Source organism: Fringilla coelebs, assembly GCF_963513975.1.
Source record: "Fringilla coelebs genome assembly, chromosome: 1".
In the NCBI taxonomy this organism is placed as follows: domain Eukaryota; kingdom Metazoa; phylum Chordata; class Aves; order Passeriformes; family Fringillidae; genus Fringilla; species Fringilla coelebs.
In genome coordinates, this window is record NC_140028.1 from 3,320,759 (window position 1) to 3,340,542 (window position 19,784).

The 19,784-nt window shown below is 43.7% G+C and overlaps 1 protein-coding gene across 8 annotated transcripts in view; it reads left to right on the forward strand.

Annotated features, from left to right (window-relative positions):
• Positions 1–19,784, forward strand: part of TSNARE1 (t-SNARE domain containing 1) — a 456,292-nt gene that overhangs the window by 153,560 nt on the left and 282,948 nt on the right. For all 8 annotated transcript variants that reach the window (XM_084226302.1, XM_084226301.1, XM_084226304.1 and 5 more), the window contains one exon: positions 745–814. In XM_084226302.1, the coding sequence (XP_084082428.1) occupies positions 745–814 (70 nt within the window). The remainder of the gene's footprint in view (positions 1–744; positions 815–19,784) is intronic.

A 19,784-nucleotide genomic window follows, 5' to 3' on the forward strand; every position in this document is an offset into this window, starting at 1 on the left:
ATTGAGACAGTGAAATTAAAGAGTGGTAAAAGACAACAGTACTCCTAGATTTCTCCTTTTATATACACAAACATATATATACAGATATTTCTTAAATCTGAAGTAAGTGCAAATTGCAAAACAAACCATGTTTCCACCTTCCAGCTGCTTTTAGGGCATTCTGTTCTCCTGATGGAAAAGCCCAAGAGGTTGTGGAGCACAAACACAGGAGATGATCACATCTCCATTTTTTCTGAGCCAAAAGATAGGAAACATTTTGAGTTTAAGCATCTTGAACGAGAAGATGGAAGATATCAGAGTAGACATCAGTGTTCTGCCTCTTAATTATAATTCAGAGCAATAAACAGTTATTATGCAATTTCTTGCCTCTTCACCAGGGGCACATTTCCAGCTGGAAATGCTCAGTGCACAATTCCGTGTCACCTCAAGGCTGGAAGAGTCAGAGATCTGTGCAAGGTCCATGGAACTGAGGTTTTCCTGACAAGGGGTCATATCCCATTGTGTCATGGCATTTTATACATGGGTTCACCATTTAAGCTTCCAGAGAACCAATTTATCATTCTGTGGCAGTGGCCGCTGGTAGATGTTGTCCCCTTTCTCTCATAGCTTGCTTGTTCAAATACTGAATTGTATTTTTTATAGGAACAAAATTAAAAGACAAATATCTGAACTTAGATCCAGTATTTTTTTTTTCTCTGAAAAGGTGTGCTGCATCTTTATATTTTCTTTCTGTGCTGTTGACAGTGACCTCTCTGGAAAGAAGTCTTCGATCCCTGGGGACCTCAAACGATACTCAAGAGCTGCAGGATGGACTGTGAGTTTATTTTAAATTGTTGCAGATCTTTCTTTGTCCCAGCCTTTTCATTTTTTCCCCTCATCTATCGTCACCTTTTCTTCCATCCTTTTATTATAGCTGGACACCTTTTTGTCAGGATTACTTTGGTTTTTTCCGTTCCTGTTGGTGATTAATGGTGGTGGGATGTGCATTGATTGTATAAAGCTTTGCTTGTGCTGTGGCAGAGAATGGTGTGGAGATAACACAGAAAAGATGGCCCATGGTGAAAGAGGGCATTCTGTAGGTTTTGAAGGAGTTTTTTTTTTGTTGTTGCTTTTTTTGTAGTTGAGGGTGGTGGTTATTTATTTTTAAAGTGAAGATGGAGTAGGAAACTGTGCTGGTTTTGGCTGGGATGGGGATGGCTTTCTTCACAGTAGCCAGTATGAGGCTGTGTTTTGGATTTGTAATGAAAGCAGTGCTGATAATCCAGAGATATTTTAGTTACTGCTGAGCAGTTCTTACACAGAGTCAAGGCCTTTCCTGCTTCTCACCCCACCCCACCAGTGAGTAAGGAGTGAATGAGCAGCTGTGGGAGGTTAGCTGCTGGCTGGAGTTAAACCAAAACAGATGTTTCTGTAGCTTTTTCTTGTTCCTTTTCTTTCATCCCCCAGTTCTGCTTGGCCACGGTCCATGGACCCAAAAGGAAAGAGAAAAGAGATTTGTGACAGAGACATGTAGTGGCAGAACAAGGGGGAATGGCTTCAAACTGAAAGACAGTAGATGTAGATTGGATATTAGGAAGAAATTCTTCCCTATGAAGGGTGGTGAGGCCCTGGCACAGGTTGCCCAGAGAAGCTGTGGCTGCCCCGTCCCTGGAAGTGAGCAAGGCCAGGTTGGATGGGGCTTGGAGCAGCCTGGGATGGTGGAAAGTGGCCATGGCAGGGGAATTGCAACCAAATGATCTTTAAGGAACCTTCCAACACAAACCATTCCATGATCCTATGAAAAAATAAAAGAGGGAGAGCATATTTTATAGGGGGAAAAGTATGTTGTGGTGTTGGAAGCTGCATCACAGCATCACGTGGCACAGCTCTGACAAAATGAAACGTGATTTGCAGTTGCAGGAGGCACAGTTCATTAAACTCCCTCTTCCAGAGCTGTGTACACACAAACACGCACAGTTAGCTCTCCTTGTATGTCTGCTAATTACAGAATTCAAATGGCTTCTCCAAATGTAGCACAGTTTATTAAAGGTGCCTCCCTTCAAGCAGCTTGCAGGCAAAAATCAACTGTTTAGGATATGTCTCTGATTTCATGTGTGTGACTGCTGTTCCTGCTGAGATTTGGCTGTGAAGAAAGAGGAGAATTTGAGTTTTATTTCTTTATTTGCCTGATGGACTTGACTGACCTACTCTATGCATTATAAACTCTCAGACCTGTTTGCAATGTCTCTCCTTTTCTCTCCAATCCTATGCTTTCATCAGGGCATCAGATCTGCCCTAATTCACATATACTGTTTTGCAAAGCAGAGGATTAAAAATAGTAATAGTCAGAAGATTTGAAAGTAAATTTAGGAGATTGGAGAGGATGCAAGAGTAAAAAGTCAGCCTGTGGAGATTGATGTAATCAGGAAAGGTGTTTACATGTACAAAATTATTTGCAGCATAAAGCACCTTAGTAACTGCTGGAGGTCCTTAACCCAGAAAAGATTGTATCATGCAGATATTGTGTTTGCTCTCCTAAACTATTTTTTAAAATAAATTTTAATTAAAGAATCAATTCCTCGACTCTTCAGAGCACTCCAGAAACATGCCTAGATAATTTTCCTCTTTCCTGAGCAGTTACATAAGTAGTTGCATAAGGCACTAATTGCACTAATTATTTTTTGATCTCAGAATTATTGTTAATTGTCCAGATAGTTAAATGCAGCTTTTTAAAAATTTAACCATGCTTCCCTACCCCTGTCATCAGCCCCAGAATTCCTCCAGCTGTCTCCTGCTTCATCCCCTCTCCCCACGGTCTCATGGGCTCTCCCACTTCTCCCATTTGGCTTCTTGTGCCTCCATACAGAGCAAAGGGTGCTCTGCTGAGGAGGACCAGCAGCTCCCTTCCCTTCAATCCCCCCTGTCTGTCATCCTGCCCTGGCACTGACGTGTCCTTCCACTGCCCCCCTTCCTCACCACCAGGCAAGCCAGCCTCGAGTGCTCCACAAGAACTTCTGCTCGTCTCTCCTGAGAGCTGCACCAGCAAAAAGCAGCGTGCCATGAATCACTAGAGCTGGCAGGGCTGCATAGATCTCAGCTCAGGAGGGTCAGCTCTTCAGGTGAGACCTCTGGGGCACTGCTTCCTGCTTCCACGGCTGCAAATCACGGCTTAATCGTCCTCCTCTGCCTCTTGACCCCTCTCCTTCAGAGGCTGATGCATGTCTCTCCTTGAACACCCTCTAGCTTTGAAGATGGGAGCAGTGAGGGAACATTTGGCAGGTTTATAGTCCTGGCTGTTAGGAGAAGGATAATGGGTTTGGGTATCTAAGTAGTAAAATTGCCACCATTTCTGCTTTCTTGTTAAGTGGCTGTCACTCTGCCTGAAATTAGGCAGATGAGGGAAGGCAGAGTGTTTGGGAATAGGGATTAATGATGAATTGTTCTGCCACACAGGACATTCAGCTGCTTTGGACTGTAAACTGCGGAAGTGTTTGCTTACCTTGCTGCAGGGTCCTGATAAAACAGGAAAAAACCCCAAAGTTACCTGCTTCCTTGCCAAATTCAGGCAGACTTTCTGCCTCTTGAGCACAGGACTCACAAAGGCATCAGATGAGGGCAGGATTCTTACTGTCAGATTGGTCTCTTCCCTTTTCTGAAATGGTTTCTCTGCTTTTGAGAGCTGAGTCTTTCAGAATAAGGATTGTATCTGTGGCAAGTAAATTTGGGAGAGTTCATCCCACAAGGAGTGCTGGCTCTGGTCAGTGAGACAGACTTGGCTGCTGCTGTGAGCAGGGATATATCAGACCCAAAGTGAATAATCCTGGTCCAGGCTCTTCCCAGAGCCAGCACAAATATTTGTAGGCTGCATGCTTGGAGCTGGATGTGCTGGCAAGTGAAATGTAAATGCCCATACAAATCCCTTGGCTGAATGCAACTGACCCTGGATTAATTGGGAAGGGAGTGGGAGCAAAGGGAAAAAAGGTGGATGGAGCTGGGACGAGGAGCTAAAGCCAGGAGGCAAAGCTGAGACTTTCTCCAGTGATGCAGGAAAAATTGACTGATTTGTTTTCTCTCTGACCTTTGGTTTAATAATCAAGGCTTCCAAGGCATTTATCTGCTTCCTTAGCTAGAGTGTGTGGGATGAAGGGGCTCTTCAACATTAGGCACTGATGGTAATGAGTTTTTAATTTAGGCAAATCAAATTAAATACCCAGGTAGAGCACTGTCTCCAAAAGACAGTGAAAACCAGTCTCCTTTCTTTTGAATGGTGCAGCTCTTCAATCTCCCAACATCTTCCACAAAGTAGAAATGAAAATGAAAGCCTCCCTCTAACCTGGATAATGCTCTCTGAGAGGTGTGTTAGAAGAAGAAAAAAAAAAATTTAGAAGTCTTTCATTTTCACACAACCTGACCTTGTCTTATTGTGAACTCAAGAAAAGCAAAGTGGCCATGCAGGCTACAAGAGGCATTTGCTGACTACCTGGAAGGCATGAAGCTGAGCTTGAGGGGGCAGTGAAAGGTCCTTGATGTCCTTTCCTTGGAGGTTGGGTGGCTGCAGAAGTGATCCAAGCTTTCCAAACCAGGCTCCTGCACTGCTCACCTCAGAGAGGAGTTTGTCACCTTATGGGACATTTGACCTTGTGCCATTGCAAGGTCAAGAGGAATAAGAGCATTGAGTCACAAACACAGCTTTTTACCTTTTTCAGGTGTGTCTGGGATGTAGCCCATGAGTCTTCACTCCTTGAAGGATTTTTGCATCCTTCACTAGCAGAAGAATTTGTCTGTTTAAGGAGGAGTCATATGAAGGATATTTTTGGGGCTTTTAGCACTGTTGAGATTTTAGCACTGATGAGATTTACTAAAAAAAGTGTTGATTTCTCCTGATTTGGAAAAAAAAATAAATTTAGCTTTCACCTCACTTTTCCCACTGGCATTAATTTTTTTTAAGTGCACTTTATTGAAATACATAGGATTTTTTTCTTGCACCTGAGAGAAGGCTCAGCTCTACATCTGTACAGTGTGAGAGAACAAAACTGCTTTTCTGACTGAACTGATACAAAATCTTGGTTAAGATGGTGCATGGCAGATAATTCCTATGGCCACAAAGGAGTTCCAAAGCATTTTCCAAGTGGGGAAGCTGAGTTTGAGATCTGAGCTGCTTCAGGGTGAGACAACTCAACAGTCCTGGAAGACACTGAAAGTGCAGCTTTTGCATTGCTGCTCTTACCTGTTTTTTTGGTCAAATATTGACTTCACTGAGCACCTCTTCTCCTTGGGCATGCATGCATAGATTGCTATATTCTTTACTGGGATTGAAGGGAATGCCATCTTCCTCACCCTTCCCCAGAAAATTTGCATCATTACCAGCAGATTTTTTAGGGAGCAGTAAAATCAATGAATCAGTTTATTTTGCCACCCTAAAACTGATGGAAGCCTAGGGTGAAGTATTGTCAGTTTGGGGTGAAGTATTGTCAGTTTGGGGTGAAGTTATTGTCAGTTTGGGATGCTTTTGGGAAGAGAGGCATCCCTGTCCAAGACTGAAACCACAAGCTCTTCAGGTCTCCCAGGCTCAGTCTGAGGTGCTTTGCTGGATTTGTAGAAGCATTTTTGACACATTTGTTGACATTCAGGATAGAATCAGTAAGTTTGTGACAGATTGGACTCATCTGTGAGTCTTGCCTGGTAAAGGTTGTTACACCCTCTCATAGATAAGAACATAAAGGTGGTTTCCTACATTTTCTTGGTCTCTGGACTCTGTCAAGCTTCAGCTCATCCTGGCAAGGTCAGAGAATCATGGAATGGCTTGGATTGGAAGGGACCTTGAAGGCTGTGTAGTTCCAGCACTGCCTTTTGATGGACAAAGGCACCTTCCACTAGATCAGATCGATCAGAGTCTCATCCAGCCTGGCCTTGGACACTTCCAGGGATGAGGCAGCCACAGCTTCTCTGGGAAACCTCTGCCAGGATCTCAGCACCTTCACAGCCAAGGATTTCTTCCCAATGTCCAACTCAAACTTGCCCTTCTCACTTCAGAGTTACTCCCCCTTGTCCTGTCCTTCCATCCCTTCTCCAAAGTCCCTCTCCAGCTCTCCTGGAGCCCCCTCAGACTCTGGAAGGGGCTCTGAGCTCTCCCTGGAGCCTTCTCTTATCCAGGTGAATACCCCCAGCTCTCCCAGCCTGGCTCCAGAGCAGAGGATGCTCCTCAGAGCAGCTTTGTGGTCTCTTCTGGGCTCATTCCAGCAGCTCCACATCCTCCTGATGCTGGTGACCCCAGAGCTGGACACAGCACTGCAGGTGGGGTCCCACCAGGTCACAGCAGAGGGGAACAATCCCTGTCACACTGTTTTATGATGCAGCCCAGGATGTGATTGGTGACTCTTGGAGCTGTTGAGGTGCCCCAGGGTGTTTGAGGCAGGCTGGCAATTTTGGCACAAGACTTGCTGCTCTTTCCCTTCTGAAATGGCAGCATTAGGTGTGGTGGCACACTGGGACATCTCAAGTGACACTCCCTGATTCAAAGGAGGGAAGTGGCACTGGTGTTTCACCTTCAGGGTGAATGGTTGGGGTGACTCAGTTTGTTCCCACCCAACTCATATTGCACTAAGAAATGCAATAACCCTTTTTGGGGCGAGCTGTGGGGTCATTTGTACCTTAGCTGGACCAGAGGGACCTTTGGACATTCCCCTGTTCCTCTGGATGCTCCAGGGAGGCTGAATAGTTCTCCTCATGGCTTGAAGCCTCACCAACCTGCTGCAGAGGTGGATGGATCCATGCCCCTCAGCTTTTCTGAACTGACATGGAACAGGAAAGGCTTTTTTCCCTCAGTTACTTTTATCATTTATGTCTATTGTTTCCTTCTTCTTTTCTTGTTTCACCATTATGATTGATAAGTTAGAGGTATAGCTTAAATTTATTTTTTTTCAAGCATCTGTAAAAAAGATTTTAATTCCTCTGGAATTCAGATTCATTTAGAGCAGAATGATGTTTTAAAGTCATAATTTACAGAAAGAAGATTTGTTAAAGTAAATCAGACAGAAGCTTTTAAGTGTCAGCATGTTTAATTAAGGGTAGAATTTGATAATGTTTTATATGGTTTTGTTATACTGCTTGTAGAAGCTTTAAAAAAAAAAAAAAAGATTTCCATAAATATTTTGAAATGTCGTTTTGATTCTGTTAATATGTTAAACCCTTCAAAGTAATACCTTCCCTGTTCAACTCAAAGCAGTCGGATTAACTTTATCTATCCCCCATTTATCGCTACTGGCATCAATTTCTGACAGGAAAAACCTTCTAGGTTTTGGCAGCAAAAATGGGTTGCCAGATTGCAACATTTGCATTTAACTGTATAATACACTCGCTGCCTTAATAACTGTATTTATGTGACAGATCTCACCCTTAAGAATCCCAGAGCTGCAGATACGTGACATCCCTGTGATAAATTACAAAAGCTGGTGATGAACTGCAGAATCCTCCAATGATGATAAATTCATACACTTTTGAACTGCCTGCCCTGCTTAGAGAGGTCCTTGGAGTATCCCTTCACATGCTCGAGCAGTTTCTAATGGCCACTACAAATCAATCTGTCAGCAAAGTTTTGCTTTTCAGTGTTTTTCTCCCAAAATTGTCCTTGCCAGAGTTCTGAGGTGGCCAGAAACCTTGGTCAAAGTAAAAGTGTCTTCCCACATCAAGATGGGTTGTGGATGTAGGCTGGGAATTTCAAACCCTTTAGTAATGGAGCAATGAATTTTTGTGGCAAGGGATGGATCCTCCAGGAGATGACAAGGAATGGTGGCATCTGGGGGATAACCAATAATCTCTTGAAGGTCTCTTAGTGCTGCTGCTGTTTATGTAATTTTTTAATGCTTTCATGTCTCAGCTTATGGTTTCTGTCCTCTCCTCAGAGCAGTGGTGGGTCAGAGAATCACAGAAAATCCCAGCCTGAGTGAGGCTGGAAGGCACCACAGTGGGTTGTGTTGTTCTTCCTCACGTTCAGGTGGAACTTCCTGGGCATCAGCTCCTGCCTGTTCCTCTTGTCCCCTTGCTGGGCCCCCCAGAGCAGAGCCTGGTCCATCCTCTGGCACCTGACTTCAGACACTGACAGAACCTCATGGGGTCCCCTTTCCAGTTGCCTTTTCTTGAGGCTGAACAAGCCCAGCTCCCTCAGCCTTTCCTCGTAAGAAAGATGCTCCAGTCCCTTGATTATTTTCATGGCCCTGCACTGGACCCACTCCAGGAGCTCCAAGCCCCCCCTGTTCTCCCTGAGGAGCCCAGAACTGCACAGGGCACTCCAGATGTGCCTCACAGGACTGGGCAGAGGGGCAGAATCACCTCCCTCGACCTGCTGGCCATGCTGTTCCCTCTGCACCCCAGGATCCCATTGGCCTTCCTGGCCACAAGGGCATTGCTGGTTCATGGACAGCTTTTTGTCCACCAGGATTTGTCCCTGGTTTTTCCTTCTCAGAGCCCTGCAGAGTCAAGGGAAGAACAGCACACTCCATGCTGGTGAAAACTGCATTGATCTGGAGCCCAAGTCTGCCCACACATCCTTGTTCCCATCTCCAGGTTGCAGCTTTGCCCACTGCCTTTAGGTCCAGCTGGTTGAACACCAGGGCTCTGAGGTCTCCAAGGGAGATGAGGAGCAGGAGAAGTTATCACTGTGGGAGCCCCTGTCCTTGCTCACCTGCTCCAAGGATCTGCATCAGTACCCCATGGTCTTTATGCCATTTGGAGCACAGATCTGGGTAAACAGTGAGATGATTTTTTGTCTTCTGCCAGTGATTAGATACTGTAAAAATAATTCTTCTCCTTACCCCATTCTCCTCTTTTGTGCCCCAGGAGAAAAATGTTTGCTCTTGTGGCATCCCATCCTTAAGGGGAAGGGAACACCCGAGATTTGTGGATACTCGTGGTCAAAAGGAATGGCAAAAGTCAGAGGATCCACACAAGCTTACAATGATTTGTTAGTAAATTGCACATTTATCATGGAAATCAGTATAAGTTAGTCCCTGACTTCCTGTCTAAGCAAAAGGCAGTGGGTTTTGGATAAGGGGGTAGGGTGAAAAGGAAGAAAGAGAGATGTATTAAACATGTGGAGAAAGGGAGAAAGAGAAGGAGAAAGAGAAGGAGAAAGAGAGGTCACCAGTCCTGGCTCCAGTGCTGTTGGAGCTGATGGGATGTCCAGGGTCCTGGGGTGGGTCCAAGCTCAGGTTTCACAGGGCTACCTTTTATAGATGAGTTTTCCCTGCTGTTTTCTCTCTTTCCCTGCAAATCAGTTGTCTGAACATGCACAGCCTGTTCTTCTAGACCTGTCAGAGCCTTCAGGGATCTTGCATGGTCTCGATCCCCCCTACAATTTGTCCCCTATTTCCAGCCTCATTCCTGTGCCTGTACTGTGCTGAGTTGTGCTGATCCCCAGGAGCCAAAACCAGGATATTTTTCCCAGAAAAGTGCTGCCCTACCTCTGCATGGCCCCTTCTGCAGCCACATCCTTTTCTTTCTCACAGCATATTATTACCAACAATGCTTGCTTGGCTCCACGACCATCCAGCTATCAATTTTTGAGACATTCACATTATGCCCCTTATCTTCTGTGCTCCTCTATTTTGCATTTTGGAAGCCAACTGCATCCCCCAGTGAGCACTCTATTTGTAGCTTGAAAATTTTACGTTACCAGAAGCGTGGCTGGATATTGCAATGTGTAAAAATATTGTCATGTTTGGGGGTTTTTAATAAATTTATTCTTAGATGTTTATCTGGGAAAAGCTGATTTCACACTGATGTTGTTTTTATTTTTTTGTTTTCTGGGTGACAGAAGGACGAAGAAATAAATAGAATAAAATGTTCCTTCTCATCTCTTGGGCCACCACAATAGTTTTGCTAATTTTTCAGAAGCTTTTCCGAGATTAATCATTAAAAAGTATGCAAATTTCCCTTCTTAATATCACCAAAATAATAGCTTTTTAATATGGAGTTTGCATCTTTTGACATTTTCATGTATTAGCAATGAAATGTGGGATATGATTAGGTAAAAAGCTTGTGTTTCAAGGAATAGAGAAAAATTCTTCCTCCCTCACCTTGAAAAACAAACCAACTTCAGATATTTTGCCTCTCTCCTCCTGCAGAGTTATAGAAAGTGCAAGACAAGATCACATTCTGTTAGCATAGCCTGCAGAGGGCAAATAGTTTTATATTTGGGTTGAAATATCCACAGGCAGGGAGTTTATCTAGTGACTTGAGGTCCTCACTGGAGCCACTTCCCTCTGTTAAAGTATTTACAAGTTTTGTAAATTTTTTTTAGGCCAAAAAAAAAAAATCTTGGAGGGGGAATAGGACAACTGCATGTTTGTGGTGGGTTCTAATGCCATCAGTTCCACGCAGTTCATGTGGATTGGCCAGAGGGACCTGTAGGATGAGGTTTGTTTGGGAATTCCCACGTGGAGTGAGCAGTTGTCAGGACTGAGAATTTCCAGGAGCTGCTCCAGGGCTCTGGCACAGCAACCCAGACATGCTAATGATTGCTGGAATCCTTGTGTTGGCTTTGGGTAATAATGATTGTTGGGATCCTTCTGCTGGTTTTGTGTAAGGTTGGGTTTATCCTTTGAGCCTGGTGCTGCCCACAGAGCTGGGAGCAACGGGAGAGTGATGTTTGTTGTGACCTGGGGCTCTGGCTGAGCCATCCCACATTTCTGCAGGATGGCTTTTGGAGCAATTGGCATCCTCTGGAAAGTCTGCTGTGCTTGAGGGGGAAAGAGGGAAAGAGAGAGAGAAAAGATAGAAAAAGAAAGAAGGAAAGAGAAAGAAAGAAAGAAAAGGAAAGAAGGAAAGAGAGAAACAGATAGAAAAAGAAAGAAAGAGAGAAAGAGAGAAAGAGAGAAAGAGAGAAAGAAAGAAAGAAAGAAAGAAAGAAAGAAAGAAAGAAAGAAAGAAAGAAAGAAAAAGAAAGAAAGAAAGAAAGAAAGAAAGAAAGAAAGAAAGAAAAAGAAAGAAAGAAAGAAAGAAAGAAAGAAAGAAAGAAAGAAAGAAAGAAAGAAAGAAAGAAAGAAAGAAAGAAAGAAAGAAAGAAAGAAAGAAAGAAAGAAAGAAAGAAGGAAAGAAAGAGAGAGAGAGAAAGAGAGAAAGAGAGAAAGAAAGAGAGAAAGAAAGAAAGAAAGAAAAGAAAGAAAGAAAGAAAGAAAGAAAGAAAGAAAGAAAGAAAGAAAGAAAGAAAGAAAGAAAGAAAGAAAGAAAGAAAGAAAGAAAGAAAGAAAGAAAGAAAGAAAGAAAGAAAGAAAGAAAGAAAGAAAGAAAGAAAGAAAGAAAGAAAGAAAGAAAGAAAGAAAGAAAGAATATACTACAATCTCAGAGCAGGGTACAAGGATTTGCCAATCTGTTGCTTGCTGGGGAAGTCCCTCTAGGATAAATTTCTGCATTTTTTCTGCAGTGATTTAATGGGTGACTCCTTTCACCCTCTGCTCCATCAGGAATAAACCCCTGGAGCAGACACCCCCACATCTGCCCACTGCAGGAGGCACTCCAGGGGTTAAGCAGATCTCTGTTATCTGTGTGGACACTGGGTGCTTAAACCAAGCAAGGAAATGTTTTTTTTGGCAAATAACACTTCCAAGTTCAGCACTACTGTGAGGTCAGAGGGAAATCATAGAACCACAGAATGGCTTGGGTGGGAGGGGACCTTAAAGATCATCCAGATCCAACCCCCTGCCCTGGGCAGGGACACCTTGCACTCGAGCTAGAAACTCAGAGGAGATTTGGTTTAAACTCATTTTCCTGCCTTGTTTGAAGTGAAACTGGGTAAGGCAGATAGGGATGGTCCTTGGGAAAATGTCTTGGAGAAGTAGAAGTGGATAATGCCAGGTGAAAACAGGAAGAAAAGAAGAAAAGAAGAAAAGAAGAAAAGAGGAAAAAGGGAAGGGAAGGGAAGGGAAGGGAAGGGAAGGGAAGGGAAGGGAAGGGAAGGGAAGGGAAGGGAAGGGAAGGGAAGGGAAGGGAAGGGAAGGGAAGGGAAGGGAAGGGAAGGGAAGGGAAGGGAAGGGAAGGGAAGGGAAGGGAAGGGAAGGGAAGGGAAGGGAAGGGAAGGGAAGGGAAGGGAAGGGAAGGGAAGGGAAGGGAAGGGAAGGGAAGGGAAGGGAAGGGAAGGGAAGGGAAGGGAAGGGAAGGGAAGGGAAGGGAAGGGAAGGGAAGGGAAGGGAAGGGAAGGGAAGGGAAGGGAAGGGAAGGGAAGGGAAGGGAAGGGAAGGGAAGGGAAGGGAAGGGAAGGGAAGGGAAGGGAAGGGAAGGGAAGGGAAGGGAAGGGAAGGGAAGGGAAGGGAAGGGAAGGGAAGGAAAGGAAAGGAAAGGAAAGGAAAGGAAAGGAAAGGAAAGGAAAGGAAAGGAAAGGAAAGGAAAGGAAAGGAAAGGAAAGGAAAGGAAAGGAAAGGAAAGGAAAGGAAAGGATTTTAATGCAATATTGACTGGTTGTTACTAATGGCACAGCTTTTTGTTATATAACATGTGTATTAGCAGATTTACTCCAGAAAATAATTGTGATCAGCCATGGGTCCACAACATCTTGAATAACAAAGCTGAAGGTCAAGTGTTCAACAAGCAGATGCGTTTTATTTTGAAATAATTGAAACCTCAAGGGGATTATATCTGTTTACCAGGATATTTTATATTGCTGTCTGCTTATATTCTTTGTTCACAAAACACAGATGCAATTTGTACACAGAGACTTTCCCTGCTTGCATCTTGTGATCTTATTGCATTCAGCCTTGCAGAATAATGAACAAGTAATGTCATGCTTCTTTCCTAGACTGCAGTGTCAAAAAATGAGAATTTTCTTTCTAGATTGAAGATAATGAACGGAGGAAAAAAATCTTACTTCCCCAGTGTACATCCTTAGGGATTACACTAGCTGAGGGAGAATTTTCAACCTCTTTTTGAAGTTATTTTTTTTAGTATTGATACAGTAAACAGTTACAGAAGGTTCAAACTGCACACTTGAATCCCTGCTCATTGCAGCTGTAAACAGTTCCATGAAGTTTGAGTGGTTTTGAGTTTTTGAGTGCCATGAGTGCTCTGCCACTTGGTCCCATGGCAACAATGATGCTATGAAAGGTGCAGACAAAGAAAACTTGCTACAACATTCAACAGTGTTTTGTTTCAGCTGAATTTCTCCTTTTCTTTCCCTTAATCTGCAGGAAATGTTAACCCTGTGTGCCAAAGTCTTGTCTAACACCCTTTTGGAGGGTGTTATAAATTATAATATACCCCCTTTTGGGCAAAAAATGGAAAAATCTGTTGCCTTGAGAGGAGGTGATTATGGCTGGAGTCCAGTCTTGCTTCTTGGAGGCAAAACCTGGGGAGAAATACAAACACAGCAGCAGGAGGTGGAGCAGCAGCTTTTGTTTCTGGTGCTGAATCCCAGGAGGTGCAAACTGAAAAATCCTGGCTATGGCCAAAAATAGAGTGTAGCTGATCTGGTGAGCTTGTACCACCCCTGAGTCAAAATTCTCCTCCAAGATGTGTTTCTGAGCATGGCTTTGTGCAGGACCTCAGACTTCCAGAGGAGACTGATGGAGGGGGCTGACCAAAAGGTGTAAAAGAAAAGGGGTGGGCACAAGTTGCTGTTTGATCAACACAAAGGATGCTGCCTGTGGGATGGGGGGAGGTAAACTGGTGTCACTCTCTCAGGTGAATTTGTCCCTGGTGGAAAGAAGGGGATGAGAACAGAACAAGAGCCTTGCACTGCAGTTCCAGGCATGGATGCAGATTCCACACCTCAAATTCTGGGTTTATTTCTGAGCCTTCACAACAGGAAAGACATTGAGGGGGCTGGGATGTTTCCAGGGGGGAGCTGGGGCAGCTGAGGGAGCTGGGGGAGCTCAGCCTGGAGAAAAGGAGGCTCAGGGCACACCTTGTCTCTCCACAACTCCCTGGCAGGAGGTTGTAAACAGGTGAGAGATCTCTTCTCCCAAACAGCAAGCCCTAGGATAAGGGGAAACAGCCTCAAATTGTACCAGGGGAGGTTTTGATTGGATATTAGGAAAAATATTGTGCATTATCAAGAATTGGAACAGGCTGCCCAGGGCAGTGGCCTTGTAGGGATGTAAAGGACACACAGATGTGGCACTTGGGAACTTGGTTTAGTGGTGGGCTTGGCAGTGCTGGGTTAAGAGTTGGGATTGATTATTTGAGGGATCTTTTCCAACTCGAATTCTGTGATTCTGCAGCCCTGACAGTGCAAACCCCTCTGAAGCAGGAGGGGCTGGGGCTGTACTGCAGAGAGCAGAGCAGGCTGGGGCAGAGCAGGGCTTTGGCCACTGTTAAAGGGATTGTCTGTGGATGGGCTCCCAAGAACTGAAGTGTTTCTGAAATCACCACTTTGGGAGCTTCCTGTTCAATGCAGGATTGCAGTGATTTTCCCACATGCAGCTCTCTGTGCACTTTATTTTTCCTTTCAGTGAATTACCCTGTTGCAAAGCTTTCTGCCTGAAATTCTGGCTGTGTTCATGGTACTGCACACGAGTGCAGTTGTGCTATTGTACAGCCAGGTTAGAGATAAAATCATCCCAGCTATTTCAGATGGTGCTGATGGATCATTTCTCTATAGACCACTGAACCTTCTGAGGTAGCAGATTGCAAATGGGATTTAATATGGGTTGATATTAACTGCTGAGATGTTTGAGAAGGTGGGCAAGACAGCTGAGTTATTTGCCAAAAAGCAGGTGACAGCAGCAAGTTGACAGGAGATTTAGATTATAACGTTGATAAAGCTCCTCAGTCTCTCCTGCTTGATTTGCCACTGGAGTATGAAGGAAAATCCAGCTATGTCACATTGTCTGGAGAGCAGAAATGAAAGCAAGTGAGATTATTGAATTGCTGAACATGGAAAATTCCCCCAAGCCTTGCAGAATAATGTATTTTAGTGATGCTGTACAGTTTATAAAGGTCAGTTTGCATTTCAATTACAAATCCAGGTTTAAAGGTTTTAAAGGACACCAGAAAAAATAGTGATTTATTTCTTTTTTTTTTTCTTTTGTAATTACCTCTTGGAATGTTGGTAATATTTCAGACTCATTTGTAAAAAGATTTCACAGCACTATAGCAACAGGCATTTTAAAAGCCTCAGTAGAAATTCTGAAAATCTAGGTCCTAGTTTTATTTCTTCATTTTACAGATGGAGAAAAGAAGCTTTGTGAATTCTTAAGGTTCTGCAGTGAATTAATCACAGAGTTGGGGAGCAGTCTATTATGAAAGGTTCAAAGTCAGATACCAAACCAAGTTTCAATAAAAGGAAGCCATGATCCTTTTAATTTTTTTTAATTTTTTTTTTTTTTTACCAGCATTCTGGTTGTTAATCATCTTTATTGAATGTGATTTCACACAGGCCTGGGAGTGCAGGCTCTTTGCATCCTGGTTAATTCTAGAGTTGACTGAGCTGACAAGAGAAAAGGTTTCCTGCAATGAGCAAATGACAAGGGTGAAAAAAAAAAAAAAAGTAATAACCTTTTCTCCTGCATAGAAATGCTCTGAATAGAGTAAGAAATGTTAGTTTTAGGTAGGTGAGGAAATACACTTTACCCAGGCACTCCCATCCCTGGATGGCAGCAGTCCCATGGCTCCATATGAATCTGCTTTTCTTGGCTATGCCTGAGTGACCACACTGCTAACAAGCCATAAAAGGAGACAGCAGGGTCACAGGGTAAAGGTTGCTGCATTACAGGGCCAGAACATGCTAATTACAGCCCTGAAAAGTGAATTTGAGTGGATCTGTGCAAATTACTACATTCTCAGGCTGGGAGAGGGAGATTTTTTTCCCTCTCGCAGCAGCTGAGGAAGGCAGCCTCCCTTGGCACGTGAGCTGCAGCCTATTTTATGTGTTTCTTCGTTCCACCAATTGTTCCTGTGAGATGGACAATTAAGAAAGCATCTGTTTTTACAGCAGGGCACGGCTGCCTCTGGCATTTTATGTGCCATAGCAGGTCTGTACCTGGGGGAGGAAGATGAGGGATGGAAAACGTGGCCATAAGGAAACAAAAAAGAAAAAGAAATCTTTGAAAGGGCTCTTCTCCAAGCTGTTGGCTGGGTGTGCACCCCCTGAGCTGCCTGGCTGGTTTTAACACAGCAAAATGCTGGAGAAAGGGGTGGACAGCAGGGCTGGTGGGAAGCAGGTCCATCTGGGACTGATGCTCTTGGGATAAGAGCTTGGGGTCGTGGCACTGGAAATGTTTTTGGGCACCAGACCAGGCAGGTGTCACCCAACACAGTTCCTGTAACAGACACACAGCCTGAGGAGGGGAAAGATCCTTTCAGCCCTGGAGAAGCAAGGGATGGATTGATGCTTTAGATGGAGGTGGTGCAGTTCAGAGTGATCGCTTTTCCCTGTCCTGCCTTGTAGGAAATTCCACAAGGCTCACTGCTGTGGAAGGAAAGAGAAGATAAAATATACAGGACAATATTTGTTGAGTATTTTCCTGTGCCCAAGCCTTTGGGCTAGGGGGTGGCACACAAGACACCCTAATTCCAGGAGCTGATCTCAGCTTTAGCTGACTCCCCACAAAATTCATTCCCAAACCCACCCACTTCCAATAATGCATCACTTCCCACCATGATTTCTTCTGTATAGGCAGGTGTGGGCTTTTGGATCTCAGCTCTTCCCAAATCTGAGCTCACTTTGCATGCTGAGCCAGGAGAATTTGGGAGATGGGCTGGGATGCTGGCACCCAGTAATCCCAGTCACACTCAGAGCCTTGGCCACTGCCTGGGGGAGAAGTGCTCCAGTACACGTCACTTCTGCTGCTCAGAGCTTATTAGTCACAGCCAAGGAAATGTCAGCTATGTTTCATCCTAATTTTTATGAAGCCACTGGGGCTCATTTTCTTTCTGCTCAAGCAGTGCAACCAACAAGAATTATTTTAACATTTACCTGTTTTTTTTTTTTTCCAGACACATAATTATAGATAAATTAATGTAGGTGTGTACACATATATGTGTGTCTATGTACACTACACTGACATTCTTAAATAAATATGTAGGACATCTTGTTATCCATATAAAATAATCACTTTGGTTTTTGCTTTTTTTAAATTTTTATTTTCAAGCGTCTTGTGTGTTGGTATATCTGTTAGAAAGACACATAAATTGAGGCATGGAAAAAGATGAAGTGAAAAAAAAATTGGGATTTTCATTTATCTAAACCCCCATTCAGGGACACAGTTTTGTGGCCAACAGAGCACTTGCAGTTCCTGGTCCTGCTGCAGAAGTCTTTGCTCCCACTGGAAGGTTTCCTCCTGCTCCAGCTTTCAACACAGAGGTAGCAGATGTGAGAACACAACCTGCTCTAGTGGAAGGTTCCCTGCCCATGGCAGAGGGTTTGGAAGTAGACAATCATTAAATCCTTTTCAACCCAAACCATTCCATGATTCTAAGAAAGAGATAATTAATCAGTTATACACCTCCATTTCTATTTCTAGTACGTAAAGTTCATTAAATATAGAATATTTTAGTATTGGACTCTTCTCTCATTCAAGACTGCTGACCAGTTTTTTTCCCTCCATTGTTTAAAAGTGAAATGAGTACGTAGTGAGTGCTCTTCTCACACTTGTCAACTGGCAAAATGATGAATAAAGAGGAAAAAAAGGAATGCTTGGGCTTGTCAGTGATGCTTATATTCTGTTAAAAGCAAACCACATTATATTTTCTTGTGAAGATATTCCTGAATCCAGCTGCTAGACCACAGAGTCACTGTATAGTAGAAAAAAATTAAAATAAGTGTATATATATAAATTATCATTATGGTTATACTCAGAAATCCAGAGCATCTCTTTATTGCCGTTGCCCAGATTTCCTTTTCAGAGAAAGAGCACTTTCCCTAGACTGGTCTAAGCAATTTTCCCAACCTACCCATCCAAATAATATACACAAAACCACAGCAGCACCTGCTTCCCTCTCTGCATTCAGCAGGGGCTGCGACATGGAGAGGGCTGGGAAGATCTGGTTTATGCATGAGCTGCTGTGTCTGCTCAGCAAAAGGAGATTATTCCTGTGCAGATGGGTAGTGTTCCTGAAAAATGCACCTTGGTGGATTGCCTCTCTCATCCCTCCCCTTCCACCTCAAGGCAGGTGACAGCTACCCAGGATAAAAGTCATTTATTGCTGGTAATTGCACAGAGTGTGGTTCCATTATTTACAGGTCCGCTGCTCATGGGGGATTTTGCCTTGGACTGGGTTCAAGTGGATCTTTTCCCTAGATTTTGGAGGGAATTGGTCAAAATCAAGGTGTACTTCTTTATTGCTCAGCTTGAACTTCTTATTATCTTCTAGAGCATTAAGAAATTATTCAATGCTGATTAGGCTTAAAAATAAACAAGCTGTGAGAATTAAGCTGTGGTGCAAAGAGCTGCTCCCTTTGTTGTATAATGCAGGATTCTCTGAATAGTTCACCAGGAACCCTCCTGGCTGGATCATGGCCAAATTTGCTGCTTTTGCATGTTGATTAACACCTGGACAGGAGAATTTATGAAGGGATATTGGAACTAGATGATTTTCCAACCCAAACCATTCTGTGAGAGGCTCCAGAGCTGCTGGTGTGACATCCCTCTGTGAGGTTTCTCTGTACAGAGTCTTATTAACATCAGCAGGGGCTGTTGGACCTATGGAGAAAATGTGGTAGCTTAATAAAAGATGATCCAAGCAGCCTTTTATTCGTAAATGATGGTGCAGATGAGGGCACAAAGAGGGGAGTAGGAGCTGAAGGAGGCATTAAATCTGGCATTTGTAGAGTGGGGAAATCATCAGCATGAGGGGGAGCTGGAACATGATGGACTGTTTATTGTGAGAGAGGAGAGATTTATGATGAGCATGTGAACGGCTCACTGTTTTCCCCATTGCCTTCTGTTTTCGTGGAGGGATAGAGTTTCTAGCTGAAATCAAAGTTTGCCTAAGCAGGAACAAAACAGTGTTCAGAGAAACCAGGGGGAAAAAAAAATAAATAACGTGAGTAAAGAACCTCATATGACATTTTAAACTACCCTTGGCACAGTGTAGGATGATTGTAAAATTGCGAAGATGCCTAGAAAACACAAACTCGGAATAATTCCTGGGTGAAACAAGAACAGGATTGGCTTCAAAACAATGCTGTACATAATGAAGTCAGATAAAACACAGAAAGCTGACACCATCCTTTTGTTTGTACCCCTAAGCATCATATTTGCTCTTTTCAGGCCCTTCCCTCTCTCATCAATGGGGTTAATAAAAATCACTTCCTTCTTTCATGACCTTTCCTATGGCTTTTATAGCTCGATTCCTTCCACACTGGTGGATGCAGCAGCAGATTTACACTCTGGCTTACTTGCCTTGTATCCTGTGCATCCTTATTTATTGTGCCTGTGATTTTGCTGTGTTTTCTGGGGCACTCTTCTTAATATTTTGCTGGCTCAAAGATTTGGTCTCATGAGAAGCAGCTGAAGGAGATGGAAGTGGTGTTGGTGTGGAGGAAATGAGGTTCAGGGGAGACCTTACTGCTCCCTACAAATAACTAAGGAGGCTGTGGTGAGGTAGGTGCCAACCTCTTATCCCAGGTGACATGTCAGGATGAGAGGAAATGGCCTCAAGTTGTACCAGAGGAGGTTTAGGTTGGGTATTAGGAAAAAATTCATCATGTGAGGGGTTGTCAGGCATTGGAAAAGGCTGCCCAGGGAAGCGGTGGAGTCTCCATCCTTGGAATTGTTGAAAAAACAGGGGATGTGGCACTTGGGGACGTGGTTTAATGGTGAACATTATGGTGGTGCTGGTTGATTAATGATCTTAAAGGTCCTTTCCAACATTAA